The sequence below is a fragment of the Sceloporus occidentalis genome, unplaced genomic scaffold (genome assembly GCF_023333645.1).
Source record: "Sceloporus occidentalis isolate IW3139 unplaced genomic scaffold, rSceOcc1.0.p SCAF_4, whole genome shotgun sequence".
In the NCBI taxonomy this organism is placed as follows: domain Eukaryota; kingdom Metazoa; phylum Chordata; class Lepidosauria; order Squamata; family Phrynosomatidae; genus Sceloporus; species Sceloporus occidentalis.
The window spans coordinates 39174177-39190267 of NW_028316984.1; the positions used below are offsets into that span (position 1 = coordinate 39174177).

General features: G+C 41.9%; 1 protein-coding gene across 1 annotated transcript; it reads right to left on the reverse strand.

The window, feature by feature from the left end:
* Positions 1–1468: 1468 nt before the first annotated feature.
* On the reverse strand, positions 1469–14646 carry KLHL23 (kelch like family member 23). The gene is made up of 4 exons (XM_089523290.1): positions 14560–14646; positions 4276–5490; positions 3181–3333; positions 1469–2381 (listed from the first exon to the last, which is right to left on the reverse strand). The coding sequence occupies exons 2-4, from the start codon at positions 5486–5488 to the stop codon at positions 2071–2073; spliced, it is 1677 nt and encodes a 558-aa protein (XP_089379416.1). The 5' UTR covers positions 5489–5490; positions 14560–14646; the 3' UTR covers positions 1469–2070.
* Between the last annotated feature and the right edge of the window lie 1445 nt (positions 14647–16091).

Consider the following 16091-nt stretch of genomic DNA (forward strand, 5'->3'; position numbering starts at 1 on the left):
TTTTCTGCCCACTAAACAACCTACAGCAAATTCTAAACAGGGATGCACAATCCAAAATTACCTGTAGCACTTCAGCTTAAAATACTTAAGTCCTATTGATTTCAGTATTACTTATTTCTCAACAAAGGAGAGCAGGGTCATACTTTTGTCAACCAAATCCAATTTCACAGGTCCTCTTGTAATTTATTCTGATGTATCCTATTTAGAAATATTTAGATGCGAAATGCATTAGTTCAACTCCTACACTATTATTTCCCTTCACAGATTTGAATTTGTGTGATGTAATATGGTAATCAAGATATTTCCCAAGAAATCTTACCTAGCATAGAGCATGAGTTAACCCTCTTTTGCTAGTGTAAATTTGTTTCTTGTTATAGTTTAGCATAGAAACCATGAACTTTGCAACATACAAATAATAGCAGATAAAACTAGTCTAGAATCTGACACCTAAAATACATTTTTAAGTGCAAAAGCAGTGTGGAACTGGAAAGCTTTTTTTAGTGGAAATAAAAATAAACCTTCCCATGATACATCCCCAAGTTACTTATTTTATGTGTCCAATTATGATAAATTAATTTCAGTGGTACTGTACCATGGATAGAAGAGATTACAACACAACATAAGCACTGAGTTATCTTCAGTGGCCTACATCACAGTTCAGTTTTTAAATTAAATAAATAAATAAGTTATTGCTGGCAGTCTGAAACATAAGGATGATCTGCAAAATAATTTACAAATATGAAAAAAATAATCCTTTTCTGTTTTAAAATTGTATCCAAAAAAGGTTACAGTGCATCAGTTGAGCAGTTTCATCAAATACACAAATGAGGGTCTTCTGCCCAATTAGAAACAAGGAAGTGCCACTACCTAACCTCCTAGGTGCTGTCCGCTCACACTCATCATATATAGTTATTACCAAAGTGGGTCTTATGCCCTCTGGGTGGCAGAAAGGTCCAGGAGGGGCTATGCGGGGGAAAGGGGGGTGGAAGGATGAGGAAAAAGGGAGGTAGAGGGGGACCTTCAGTTAAAGTATTGGTACACAAGAAAGACAAAGAGAACCACAGCCTTTAGGATCATGGAGGAGATTAGGGTTGCTGCTCAATTGCTGCTCCCACGGTGACTGGGTACAAGGAGAGTAGTGATTGAGCAGTTGGCTGAGCTGCACCTGAGAAGCTTCACAGCTGCACTGGCCTTTGCCCCAAGGCCAGCAGGGCTGAGAGGCTTCTCAGTCGCTGCTCAGCCAGATGCTTGGTTGTTGCTCCCAAAATGACTGGGTGCAAAAGGAGCAGTAATAGATATTGGGGATTGTTTTGAATTTGCAGAACAGCAGACCTAACATCAAGAAATATGCATAGGGGGAGAGTGTTAGGGTTGCTGCTTCAGAGGAAAGGGGGCAATAGGGAGCCTTAGTGGCGCAGTGGTTAAATGCCTGTACTGCAGCCATTCACAGCCACACAGAAATGTACTTGCTATTGCTATAGCCCAAAAAAGTTTGGGGAACACTGATACACAGTATAATATAAAAATTACACTATAATATAAAATGTATGCATTGGAAAAACTGGTACACATGTATTGTTTTTATTAGACAAAAATTGAAGGTAGTCATGCTGGTTTGATAAAAATAGCTGCAGCACAATGAGTTTGTGGCAACCAATGCAATCCTCTCACCTAGTAGTGACCAGCCTTTCAAAGCTTCCTGACTCTTAATCAGGATATTAAAGAAAAATTATTTTAGGAGCAATGGTTGTCTGCCCTTTGTTAGAGCCCCACAGTTCTTTGGATTAGTCTCTAGCAATAATCAGAACATACAGGGCCCTCATAAAGCGAGACAGCAGAAATAACAACTCTCTCCTGTCCCCCAAAAAGTGACAATCCTTATATCAGCAGAATTTTAGGTAGATCACAAGTTACTCAGCCAATAAAAGCCTTTTTCAACAGTGTTACCTCATCACCTTGAGGTCATGTTTCTTCCATAAACCAAGTCCCATATAGGTTATTGGTCATCTTCCTCCCGTTCTAAGCTGTCATAAATTTTCTTCTTGACAGAGAAGTGTCATTTTTGTCTGCTTACACATTGTAAACACAGACACAACCATGTGAACGCATAGCACTGGGGAGATTGCCCACAACTTCCCATTTATTACATTCCGGATTATATTTCTCAATATTCTGTAAATAGGATCCCTTGGAAGAAGAATAGCCTCCTGTTACATAGATGGATCCATTAATGACGACTGCACCACACTCCATCCTCCTTTCTATCATATCAGCCTTCTGTTTCCACTCATTTTGCTCTGGATCATAGCAATCTGTGATTGTAGTTTGTCCACCCACAAGGTACAGCTTGCTCTCCAATGCAATCGAACACAATCCATATTCTAAAATAAGAACAAACAGAGGCTCAGAGTTTTGAATAACCATTGTAATGCCCAGAAGTTATAATAGAGAGGGACTGATTTTCATGAGGAACACTTGAAAGATTTGTCTGCAGGCAGTGTGAAATAATTTATTTCCTTTCAAATTGAATTAAAATGTCTGGTGTTTCTGTTAGGCGGTTGAAGCAGCAATCCCGCTGCCCAGCTTCATTGATGCAAGTGCTTCTATGTTCAGAAATGCATTTTCAAATAGGACAAATTAAGATCCTGCTCTGATCCTGGGAATAGGCTGACGCCTGCAATACAGCAGGCACAGCCATCAGTGTCTGGAGTAGGCAAATGAAACCATTTTTCTCATGCCAGCAAAATCATATAGCAAGTTGAACTGAACAGGTATAGCCAGTGCTAGATTTCAGATGAGTGTCAGCCCACCCACACCCTCCCCACTCTCACGTCGGCCCATTTTTTTGTCTCTTTTCCTTCAACACACTTCTTAGGACTGAGAGAGAGAGAGAGAGAGAGAACAAGTCAAATGAAGGATGCTGCTCTATCTTCTCACTCTGGTACACAAGAAAATGTAGGTGAATAGGCAAGCAATAAGTTGAGGACACCCTGCAGAATTGTTGACCAGGCAATGCTAATCCCCAATCCACCCCCGGTATTGCTAATAGAGGATTTGGGCTGTTGAATGACAACAGAACATGGGGCCAAAGCAGTAGTGAAGTTTCAGAATTTTTTAAGGAATAAAAACAGACTAATTGATATGTGGTTATTCAAACTGCTAAGTAGGTATAAAGCTTACCTGGATATGGACTGGTGGTGATTATACTCCATTGATTGCTTTCAGAACGATAGCTCTGAATTTTGTCATATGTGCAGCTTCCCCGATAACCATAGTGACCTCCAGTGACATAGATTACTTCATTCAAGACACATGCTGTGGCATTTCCAACCCCTATTCAGTAATACTATATTCATGAAAGGCTTTCAGAAAGGATAAACAATATTCATCATAATTCTCATCAAGTTATTACAGTTATATAATATCTATGTATATAGTAACTAATATACATACAAAATGACAAATCTAGACTTTTAAGCAAATTCATAATACAGTAAAAACTAAGGGCAGCCAATTATGTCAACGTAACCAATGTACTTAAACAAACATATACTTTTTGATTTCTATTTAATCCATTCAAAATTTATGTAAGTTTTATATCTGGACTTAAAGCTCTGATTCTTCAGTGCTTAAGGAAACTCCATTAACCATGTCAAAGTTTTTTTGCTGATCTGTTGGTTATATTGCAGACATTTGCACTCTCTTTTTTGTTGAGGCAAAAGACAACACACAAACCAAACATGATTTAGCACTGTCAGTAGTACAAATCTCTCCTTTTCCCAGATGTACAAGTGGAATAATATCCCACTTAAAATAAATACACCAAACATTTAGAACTGCACTGAACTAGAACGAATTGTTGTTGTTGTTGTTGTTTTTACAAGATTCATTCTAGTTCAGTGCAGTTCTAAATGTTTGTTGCATTTATTTTATTTTAAGTGGCAAATTATTCCACTTGTACATCTGGGAAAAGGAGAGATTTGTGCTATTTAAAATGTTGTTTTTGTAGTTATTTAAAATTCTGCTTTGCATATAGGTTAAGGGAAAGATCAACTGACAATAGCATTTGTTCATTCAGGGCACTGCATTTCATGCAACTGTTTTAATTAACAGAAGAGTGCAGTATTTTGATTAACCCACTATTTAAAGCCGGAAGAAATATAACATGTGCAAAAATAAGAGAAAAATAGTATATTATCCTTAGATTATTCCATGACATTTTAACTGGTAACTGCAAACAAATCTCACAGTATAAGTATGCATATTGCCACATACCTTTAATCATATCTGCAATAGAGACCCAACTCTTTTTTAAAGGGTCATAGAATTCAGCTTCTTCAGTTGGGGCCCCTTTTCTATAACCTCCTAAAGCATAGATGCAGCCACCCAGGGTCACTGCACAGTGGTAGTACCTTGCATTCAGCATGGGGCAGCCTTCAGTCCATTCATCAGCTTCACTATTGTATATCCACATGACATCAAGAGCTTCTATATTGTCTGTTCTATAGCCCCCTGTGACATAAATATTGGGTCCTAGACTAGTGACCGCATAGCTTTCCCTTGCATGGTCTGGCATGTCTGTTCCCTGGATCCAAGCATTGGTTAATGGATCCCATGCATGCACTTCAGATAAAGGATGCCAGTAATAACCCCCTATCACATACATGACTGCTGTAGACCTCGTAGAAACTGCTTTTGGGTTTGGATTTAGGGCATGGTGTATCAGAGACCTGATCTTATTTGCATTTAATCGGCATTTCTTATACAAGCTTAGAGCAGATCTCAAATACATTTCATCAAAATCTGCTTCAATGCAGTTCAATAGCCCATAAATGTGCTCTGTTCTTTCCTCCAGATCATAGGTAATCCATTTAATAATGGGCTCTACTGCAACCTCTTCTTTCCAAAGGCTGAGATTCTTTCTTGAGAGAATAAACTGGAGTTTCTCACTGCTAATTTCCAAAAATTCTTCTTGCTGCCACACTTCTTCAAACCTGGATAACAATATCCTTCTAGATTCCTTTTCTAGCTCTGAACAGACATGGTATTCTGCAAAGGAGTGCATCCCTAGGCAGTTATCAATATCCAAGTGCCTTATCAGAAACTGTTCACATGCTTTTTTTACTGAGATAAACTGAAGGAGGTCTGCAGCTTGAAGGAGGCTTTGGACATTGCTCTTTGTTATTTCGATCTCTGATGTGTATGCATAAATCACCAGGGATTCCAATACTGGGGGACTGAGGCCAGAAAGAGTGATCTGGTTCTTTGATTTTTCTTTCATGTCAGAAGTGAACATGGCCTTGAAATAGTTGCTGCAAGCAGCTAGCACAGCTTTATGGCAATGGAAAACCACACCAGATGCGCACTGAAGAGTAACATCTGTGAATAATCCTTCCAGGTAGAATATTCTGAAGGCATCCAAGAATTCCACAGGATGAGAGAGGTCTTTATATAGATAGGTATATTCTTCCTGTTCTGTTAGTGCCATCACTGCAATAAAATATAAAAATGGTAAAGAAAGGGAATGTGTAAAACTTGCTCATAGGCATGTTCACTTGAGAGTAGGGATAGTTCTACCATTCAGTGAAATGAGGTGGCATCTTCAGGGAGAGGAGGATAGGGAAGGGAAGTGCTGGAGGATAGACCTGCATCTCCTTCCTTGTGTCTCTTAAGGCACTGTTGCCTTCAGGGTTGGTGGGAGTGACCACTGTCCCTTCCCCAGTGCATGGAATGGGAAAGGGGCATGCTTTTTCTGTGCATGGGATGGGGAAGGGGCATGCTTTTCTTTCCTCCATGCAGCAAAATGCCTTGAGTTAGTCTCTCTCAAAAGCAAATAGTATTGTTTCAACATAACTTTTCCTAAATAAGTGTATACAGGTTGATTCTCTCTTATCCAAAATGGTTAGGACCAAATTTCTGAGGTTTTTTTGGATCATTTGCATATATATCATGAGATATCTTGGAGGTGGGACTCAAGTTTAAACACAAAATTAATTTATCTTTTGTATACACTCAAGGTAACATTTTAAAATAATTTTGTGCACGAAACCAAGTTTGGGTACATTGAACCATCAAAAAACATAGGTGTCGCTATCTCTGCTTCTCGTAAGCATAAAGTCATGAACTGCCACAATACTTTAATTCTTCCAGACATATGACACCTTTTGTTAATACCCTACACTGATTTCCTTTTCCTGAATAATCTTCAAAGCCATCCATTGTCTCCCACCTCTGGACCCATCTCTCTTCTGGACTGACAAATACTTTCCCCATTACTTTTGCCTTTTCAATGCCCCTGCCTTCAGTTATCTAAAGATCTCCTGCTCCTTCTAAGAACTCCGTCTTTCCTTTCTTGCTACCCTTAATCTGTTTCTCATAGCGTGATGATGACACCTCTCTTCTTTTCAAAGCACATTTTTTCCGTAAAGCTTTTGGCACAGCCAACTGATCTCCATATCCAGGACTCTTCCTACAATTAGGCTTTGTGAAGCACTCATCTCAGGCAGCAGATTTAGGATGTCATAAATGTGTAGGAAATTGTCATATATTACTTTCAGTGGGAGAGACAGAGATGCTTGTGAGATTTTCTTCATCAGGTTCTTAAATAACAGGGCTAGTTTTGAGTACCATGAATCTTGCTTGACTAGGATGACTGAAGTCACCATTTGTTGCTGTGCCTCAGGCAGCCAAATATGTTAGGATAGTCCTGGCCAAACCCACTTAGCCTAGGTATCATTAGAAAAATGCTATATTTTTCTACCATCTCCTTCCTCTTCCATGTCTTTATGTCAGTTTTTAGACTGTAAGGATGAAAGGGCAGGAACATGTCCCCTTATACTTCATAAAAGTCATGAAGAGCATTATGTTAAAAACAAATAAATATACAGGAGTATCTTCTAATTTAGGATGATAGTCTTGGAGTACAGTGCTACCCCCTAATAGAAGGGTTTAGGGTTTTGCCAGAAACCTGTTGTCAGTCAAATGAAGAAAATTCATATACATATCTCCTATTGTACAAGAACATTAATTTACACATCAGTTTAATCTCCTTGACAGAAAGGTAATGAGGTTCAGCTGTAGTGAAAAAATATACAGTATTCATTTGATCATTTAGTATTATTTCCACTGTCAAAATACTTTACATGCTTGTAAATATCTGCATAATATCTATTTTATTCTTCATTATCATACATATTCAATTATTTCAGGAACCCCCAAGTAATAATCATCAGGCTTTCCTGCTCCCATTGAGGCAAGGCTAACATATTTGTTTATTTGTCTGTAACAGCATGAAAGGTCCTCAGACCATCCTCCATATCTCTTAAATATATGTGTAAACATACATGTTGACAGCTATGAAGTATCTCAGGGGAATGGAAAGAAGTTATATAATTAAATATTCAAACTGTATTTTTGGTAACTTGCAGTTGGTACAATAAAACCAGCAGTGAGTGAAAAATAAACTGGATAAAAATAACTACGTATTGTAATTACCAATTAACACTGCAACTGAGACATTTTAGGCTGCAGTCCCATACAAAATTACGTGGGGGGGCGGTTAATTTTGTAAACAAACATGCTTTACTTTTTTAAGCAGATAAATATTTTGATGGTTCTGCTACAGTATAATGCTATATACTTTCCAGAGTGTATTTAATTGAGCCAGCCTGGTGTAGTGGTTTGAGCATTGGACTACAACTCTGGAGACCAGGGTTTGAATGCCCACTGGGTGACTTTGGGCAAGTCACACTCTCTCAGCCTCAGAGGAAGGCAATGGCAAGTCCCCATTGGAACAAATCCTGTCAAGAAAATCCTGTGATAGATTCACTTTAGGATTGCCGTAAATTGGAAACAACCTGAAAGCACACCACGACAACCAAAAATGTGTATTTAATTAAATAAAATTTACTCTCAAGTAAGTGTATATTGCCATTCCAGTCCCATTTAATGTAATGTAACTTAATGTAACTTGGAGCAATCGTGCTTAGCATCCTGTGAGGAGGAGGAGTTGTTGCATGCTCTCAAGTCATTTCCAACTTTGTTGTTTTTCTTCATGACTTCAGGTGGCCTAAGGCGACCCTGTCACAGGGTTTTCTTGGCAGGATTGGTTCAGAGGGGGTTTGCCATTGACTTCTCCTGACACACTGCTAATATGGCAACACCACTGTGCTGAATGCGGATGTTTTGGTGAGCTATTTCTGCCTGGTTGATCATTTAAAATGTGGTAACACACAAGGCACATTGCCAGCAGGAGCCCAAAGGCAAGTGGAAACTGTTGGGAGATTTTTGCATTCCCTTTCCCCCTCCTTGGACAGATAGCGATTTCCTGCATGGACTCTCCTCTCTCTCTCTCTCTCTCTCTCTCTCTTATTCAAAATAACCATGTGATTTAGGTCACTCCTTCTCTGGGACTAACAGACTTTCCCTAAAGATTTTCTCCTGAGCTGTTTGGTTTTCCATCTTTCTCTTCTTTCAACTTCCTTTGGAAAGATGGTGAGATAAAGAATTCTTTTTGCTTAAACTATTCACTAGTGAGATTAGGATATAGCCTTTATGTATATTATTGTTATTATTATTAATGTTTATTTATATAGCACCATGAAAAATATACTAGAAATATGGAATAAATATAAAAAAAGAATTATTGAATGAAAATTCATTGATAGTACCAATAATAATGGTAAAGTCATTCCCAAAGAATTTAAGAAATTTATTAGATAAGGAATTAAAGGAAAGGAAGACAGATAAAATAGAAAACTGGATAGAATTAAAAACAGGAAGAGAAAATATAAAAAAGAAACTTAGGGGAATAAAAATGCCATGGTTTCATTATATGCAAATAGAACCATGGTTCAAAAATTGGAAGAAAAACAATATAGAAAAGAAAAAATATACGCAATTTGAACAAATAATTCAGAAAGGAAAAGAACTAGAGGAAAATGAAAGTATGAAAGGAATAACTAGCAAAATGAATAAAATATTAATGGAGAATAAAAGAAAAGAAATAAACCAAAAAGAATAGAAATAAACCAAAATATTTGGAAAGAGATAGGGGAAGAAGAATTAGGATGTAAATTTTGTGAAAATGAATGGAATAAGATTTGGGAACAAAGACATTTGAAAAATCTATCGGTATGAATTAAGGAAAATTATTATAAGCTGATCTGGAAATGGTACTTAACACCAGTGAGATTACATAATATAGATAAGAATAATTCAAAATATTGTTGGAGAGGATGTAATGAAGTGGGACCATATATATACATATGTGGTGGCAATGTAAATATGTAAAAAAAATTGGAAACAGTAATATTAGAAACAAAAAATATTATGGCTATAAGAATAGATAGAAAGCCAAATATAGTATTGTTATCACTATATAATGATGTAGAATGGAAAAAAGAAGAAACAAATCTTGTAACAAATTTGCTTACAGCAGCAAGATTAATTATAGCAAGAAGCTGGAGAACAAAAATAAATGTGGAACTGGAAGATTGGTATAAAGAAGTCTGGCAAATAGCGATTAATGATAAATTAACATGTAAACTGAAAGTGAAGAAAGGATTATGGAAAATAAATGATTTTGATGAAATATGGAAAACATTTATTGAAAAAATATTAAGAAAAGAAGATGAAAAATTACCTTCACATGATGAATTAAAATTTTGGTTGGAGTATATGGATGGGAATGGCTCTGGGGAAGGGATGCACTGAGGTGATTTTTCGTATAAAATAAGTAAAGTGTTGAAGCATATATTTGTATGAAGAAAGTGTAACAATTTGTATTGTAAAATATAAAAACATTAATTAAAAAATTATATAGCGCCACAAATCTACATGGCGCTTTACAGAGATCATAAAATCAACACATAACTGGCCTGTGGTATATAATCTAAAAAGTCATAAAATAAAATATACTGTAATTAAACAGATCAAATTAGATTAGTAATATAGATTACAGACATTAGTAAACTTTTGTTTTGAACTACAAGCTCCTTGTGTTGTTTCTGGAGTCGGTCTCCATTCTTAGGAAAGCACAGAGAAAGGTACGTTTCTGCTACTCTGCCGCTTTGAAGCTAGACCCAAACAGGCTTGGCTTTGACATTTTTTGGTATTTCAATATTTTTGTTTCCTTACCAAAGGCTGAAGCCTTAGGAAGCTTAAATTACTCTACACATACAACACACACACACACACACACAAGGCACATGGCCAGCAGTAGCCCACAGGCAGGTCAAAACAATAAAAGTGTAAGGGAAGGAATAGGCTAGTTAATAAAGTCTGTTGTCATTATAAGTAACAACAACAACAACTTGGAGATCAGACCATCCTTTTAAAAGGCTACCTAGATTCACTATGTTGTTGTTGTTGTTGCATGCCTTCAAGTCACTTATGGCAATCCTCAGGCGAACCTGTCATGGATTTGTTTGTTTGTTTTGGCCATAATTTGTTCAAAGGGAGTTGTTGCTGCTGTTGTTGTGGTGGTTATTGTTTATTTATATATCAATCTATATGGCGCTTTACAGACATCATAAAATCAACCCTAAATTTAGATTTAGTACAATCTAAAAAGTCATAAAATGTACCGTAAAATATATTAGACCAGTTATTCCATTAAAATACAATTATGACCCTATAAAACAATAAAACAGGTAATAATACATCAACTGCGCACCGGCCCAGGAGCCACCCTCGGACTGCTTTTCCGGACTCCACCTCAGCGTCTTTGCCTGCGGACCGAGGGAGAAGCCGTTACACCTGGGGGAAGGCGGAGAGAGGGGCGCGCCGGGGCAGCGGCGTGTATAAAGCCAGCCTGCCTGGTCCCCTCCTTCGTCACGCCCCCTTGCCTCCTGGACTGCTGTGCGGAGCTGTTTGTCGCTGCTGGGCGGTTTCCTGGGTTGTGAGAGGTGCTCAGCTGCGCACCGGCCCAGGAGCCACCCTCGGACTGCTTTTCTGGACTCCACCTCAGCGCACTTGCGCAGCTGCGCAGTTGCACATATCTGTGACTGCGTGGAAGGCAGGGGAGAGGAACCCGCGCCAGCTACTCGGCAGAGAATGATTGCAGTATCTTTTCTCTGCCTTCATTGTTGTACTGAGGGGGAGGTGGAGGGTATGGATGTGGGGAGTGTTTTGGCTGGGGAGGTAGAGGGTAGCTCTTTTGGTACGAGCGGGGCTCCTATTGAGGTAGTGTGGGGCAGGGGAGGTATGGCGGTAGAAGAGTGGATCAGCGTTACAGGGGAAGGTGAGATCGATGCTTAATATCTATCCCCCCTTCCTATCCCTCTTCTAACCAAAGAGATCTGAGGGTCATTCCAACTGTACCACAAACCCTGTCTCTGCTCCTGTGCAATGCCAGGTCTATTAAGAACAAGACCCACATCATCTACAACCTGCTCGAAGATACCAACTGTGACCTGGCTTGCATTACTGAGACCTGGCTTGGGCCTGAAGGGGAAGCTGTGTGGGCTCAGGCCCTACCTGCCGGGTACTCAGTGAAGGACCAGACCAGGTTAGGTGGGCGGGGGGGGGGTTGCCTTGGTTCATAAGAACACCTTGTCTCTATCCAGGAACCATGCTTGTCAAACTTCCTTTATTGAGTGTATTTACTTGACCCTGAAGGCCAGGGACAGTCTAGGGATTCTGTTGGTCTACTGGCCACCCCATGCGCTAACAGACTCCCTTAATGAGCTGACACAGTTGGTCTCGGATCTGGTGCTGGAATCCCCCAGGCTTTTGGTCCTGGGGGATCTCAACATCCCCTTCGCGGCCAACCATATTCCATCTGGTGTGGCTCGGGAATTCATGGATACCATGACAGCCATGGGCCTGTCACAACTGGTCTTGGGGCCTACGCATTCGGCGGGTAATACACTCGATATGGTCTTTTGCACGGACATGGAAATTCCGTGGGCGGAAATAACTAATAACTAACAGCAGAGCTGTTCAGGGTGGTGAGGGAGCTAACTCAGCTTCCTCCTGCTCTGAACCCTATCCTTGAACCATCTAAGGCCTGCTGCGACGAATTTAACAACTTCTTTGCGGATAAAACCTCTCGGATAAGGGAAGGTCTTGACGCTAGTATTGGTGCAGAACCCGGAGTAGAGGCATCCAGAGCTTCTGTGGACTCGGTTATACTGGATCACTTTGAGTCTGTAAGTACTGAGGATGTGGACAAGATCCTTAGAAGTGTTAGGAAGACAACTTGCTCCCTCGATCCCTGTCCCTCATGGCTAGCGGCTCAGGGGGGACCAGTGGTAACTTCCATGTTACACCGTATAATTAATACATCACTGAGGGATGGGCAATTTCCATCTAGCTTGAAAATGACCATTGTAAAACCATTGCTAAAAAAGCCCTCCCTTGACCCCCTGATGCATAATAATTATCGGTCAGTATCGCTATTGCCATTTTTGGGGAAGGTGATCGAGAGGGCGGTTGCAATCCAGCTTCAATCGATCTTGGATGAAACGGATTATCTAGACCCATTTCAAACCGGCTTTCGGGCGGGCTATGGGGTTGAGACTGCCGTGGTCGCCCTGGTTGATGATCTCCGTCTGGGCATGGACAGGGGTAACGTGTCCCTGTTAGTGCTCTTAGACATCTCAGCGGCTTTCGATACCATAGACCATGGTATCCTTCTGGAGCGCCTGGCAGAGGTGGGAATCGGGGGCACTGCGCTCCAGTGGTTCCGATCCTATCTCTCCAGGAGGTTCCAGATGGTGCAGCTGGGAGACGTGTGCTCCGATAAGAGGGCCCTTACATCTGGGGTCCCTCAAGGAGCCATTCTGTCCCCCATGCTCTTTAACATTTACATGAAACCGCTGGGAGAGATCATCCGGAGGCATGGGGTGCGGGGTTATCAGTACGCTGATGACACCCAAATAGTCTTCTCTATGTCTCCGACTGATTCAGTGACCAAGGATGGCATCTCTCCTCTTGTTGTCTGTCTGGAGTCAGTAATGGGCTGGATGAGGGGAAACAGACTCAGCCTGAATCCAGAGAAAACGGAAGTACTCGTGATAGGTTCCCCTGGCCCGGGGATGGTGGTGGTTCCACCTGTTCTGAATGGGATCACGCTTCCCGTGAAGGACTCAGTACGCAGTCTGGGGGTGCTTCTTGATTCGTCACTCCACCTTACCTCACAGGTGGATGTGACGGTCAGGAGCACCTGTTATCAGCTTCGGCTGATACGCCAGCTGTGTCCCTACCTGAGCCAGGGGGACCTAGAAACAGTAGTACATGCTCTGGTAACCTCTCGTTTGGATTTCTGCAATGCGCTCTACATGGGGCAACCCTTGTACCATACCTGGAAGCTGCAACTGGTGCAGAATATGGCGGCAAGACTGGTCACTAATACACCTAGGACCAGTCACATAACACCGGTCTTAAAAGACCTTCATTGGCTGCCTATTCACTTCCGGGTGTAATACAAGGTGTTGGTTATAACCTATAAAGCCCTAAATGGCTTGGGCCCAGGGTACTTGGAGGACCGCCTCTCCCCATATAATCCGCCCTGCACACTCAGATCAGCCGGGAAGCAAATGTTAAGAGTTCCGGAGGCTAGATTGTCTATCACCACCAGGAGGGCCTTTTCTATCTCAGCCCCCAAGCTCTGGAACTCGCTCCCCGGCGAGCTCCTCTCGGCCACCTCCTTAGTCCAATTTAAGAAAGGGCTGAAAACACACCTTTTTGAGCAGGCATACCCCTGACTCCTGGCTCCCGAATGCTCTCCCCCCCTTCTGACAGCACTGTTGAGCTGGCATGAGATATGGTTTATTGTTTACTGTGTTTTTAATATATTGATGTTTTTATATTGTAAGTTTTACATGTTGTTAAACCGCTTTGATCAATGGAAAAGCGGTATATAAATAAAATTTTATTATTATTATTATTAACAATCTACAGATCAGCGCTCCCCCAAACTGTGCCCTTTAAGGGATTTTGGACTCCAGCTCCCAGAATCCCAGACTATTGGCCAACATGGCTGAGGATCCTGGGAGCTGAAGTCCCAAACCTCTGAAAAGGGCACAGTTTGGGGGAGCACTGGTCCAGACTACAGATTGGAAGGCTGAGAGAGTGTGACTTGCCCAAGGTGGGTGGGCTTCCATGACCAGGCAGGGACTCACTCACTCCAGCCCTGATCTCCACACATCAAACCAACTGCCCTGCTGTGACAAACAGTATCTGCCATCAACCCTCCCCCTCACAATAACAACAACAACAACAACCTCCTGTATTGTACTAATAAGGCTATCTACAAAAACAAATTCAACCGAGGCGCCACTCAACAGATGGGTCCTCCTTCCTAACCTCAAAAGAGGACGAGGGACACCCCCCCAAAAAATGTAGGACGTCCGAAACAAAAGGGAGGACACGAGGAACTAAAACCTCGAAACACTGCTATCAATAGAACGCTTTGGAATCCCAGAGGATGAAATGGAGGGCGGGTCTGGGAAAAGGAGGACCCTGCTTCCCTATAGTACCCTCTCCCTGGTTGTTAGGGACACACACAACACAAACACAATCCCAGTCCACAATCCCTTCAAGATGAAGACCCACCTGCTGAGGAAAAAGCAAGCGAAAGAGAGGGTTGGGGCGATGGCTGCCCCTCTTGGCTTGGCTTGAGGAGGCAGAAAGGAGGAAACAAAGGAAGGAGGAGGACATGGGGGGCAGTAATGCCAATAATGATATTAAAAGGCAAAGGGAAGCCCCTGACTGACTGCCCCCATTAGCCGAAGAGGGAGGCAAGGCAAGGATTGGCTGTGGAGGGTGGAGGGGTGGCTTCCTCCTCCAGGGCTGCTTCCCTCAAGGGAGTCCCTCATCGTCATGTTGGGACTTAATGGGGGTCTCTTTCCCTGAGGAGGAGAGAAGGGCAGAGAGAGAGAAGAAAGGGGGGGGGGGTATAAGATGGCACCATTTGGGACCCTCTCTCTCTGCCCCTTTACTCTCAGGGAGACAGGCCCCTTTCTCTTTCCCTTCACCCAGGCGGCCCAGATTATATGTCCTCCTCGCTGCAAAGGAGGACCAAAACTGAAGGGCATTCAGGAGGGGGGAAATGGAAGGCATGACCAAAATGAAAGCTCCACAAAACACACACTCCTGTCAATGTAAATCCATGCTTCTGAGTCATGCTCACAATGGAGGACCATTTTTATTTATTGTATTGTTGTTGTTATTATTATTATTAAAGGTTTATTTATAAAGTGCTGTCAATGTACACAGCGCTGCACATGCAATCAGTTAAAATAGGTAGAATAAACCTGCCTCTGGGGTACATTCTACGAAAATAATTAAACCTAATACATGGAATGTAGGACAGGTCCTGGGAAAGGAGGACATGCCTAGTCACCCTGACTCAGTCAGCCTCGAGAGAAAGAGAAACTCCTCTGAAGAAGCCGTGTCAAGAAAAACCTGAAGGTGCATGACAACAACAACAACAGAAGTTGGCTGAGGTGCCCCTTGAAGCCCTAAGGAGAACAAAAGGGGGGTTAGGAGGCAGCCAGTGGGACCTTGGGCAAGTCACACTCTCTCAGCCTCAGGGAAAGGCAATGGCAAACATGCCAAGAAAAGCCCATGATAGGGTTGTCATAAGTCAAACAACTGGAAGAAAGCACACAACAACATCAGGAGCCACAGCTGCCCTTTGGAGGCGAACTGGCCCCCCTCGGTCTCCTGGCAGCCCCTTTGACCATCTTTGGAAGAGACTAGCTTCTCTTGGCTCTGAGCTCCAGAGAGAGAGAGAGCAGATGGCGCCTATTTTGGTGCCTCAGCTGGCCGCCGTCGCCTCTCCCCAAGAAGGTCATCATCCCAGCAGGGATTCAGTCTGCTTCTCCCCCTCCTTCTCCTCCCAGCAGAGAAAGAGGGAAGCCTCCCTTTAAAACAGCCTCTGCCTCTGAAGGGCTTTACTGCTTCCCGGGATGGTTAGAGGTTGCCAACTCTGGCTAGCTAGATATCTGTATACAGAGAAATATTGTAGCCCCTTTGAGACACTTAAGTGTAAAAGTTGGCAGCATGAGCAGTCCCATGGAAGCTAAGGATTAGCACATATATGCCTGTCCCTCTGGGACATATTTTACAGGAAAATGAGTAGA

What these genes read in the sequence shown, in the direction of transcription:
- KLHL23 (XM_089523290.1), bottom strand. Translation starts at nt 5,488, where the DNA reads ATGGCACTAACAGAACAGGAAGAATATACCTATCTATATAAAGACCTC. An exon ending in TATTGCAGATATGATTAAAG is followed by an intron (nt 3,334 to 4,275) that starts GTATGTGGCAAT and finishes ATTACTGAATAG; the next exon opens with GGGTTGGAAATGCCACAGCA. An exon ending in CACCACCAGTCCATATCCAG is followed by an intron (nt 2,382 to 3,180) that starts GTAAGCTTTATA and finishes TTCTTATTTTAG; the next exon opens with AATATGGATTGTGTTCGATT.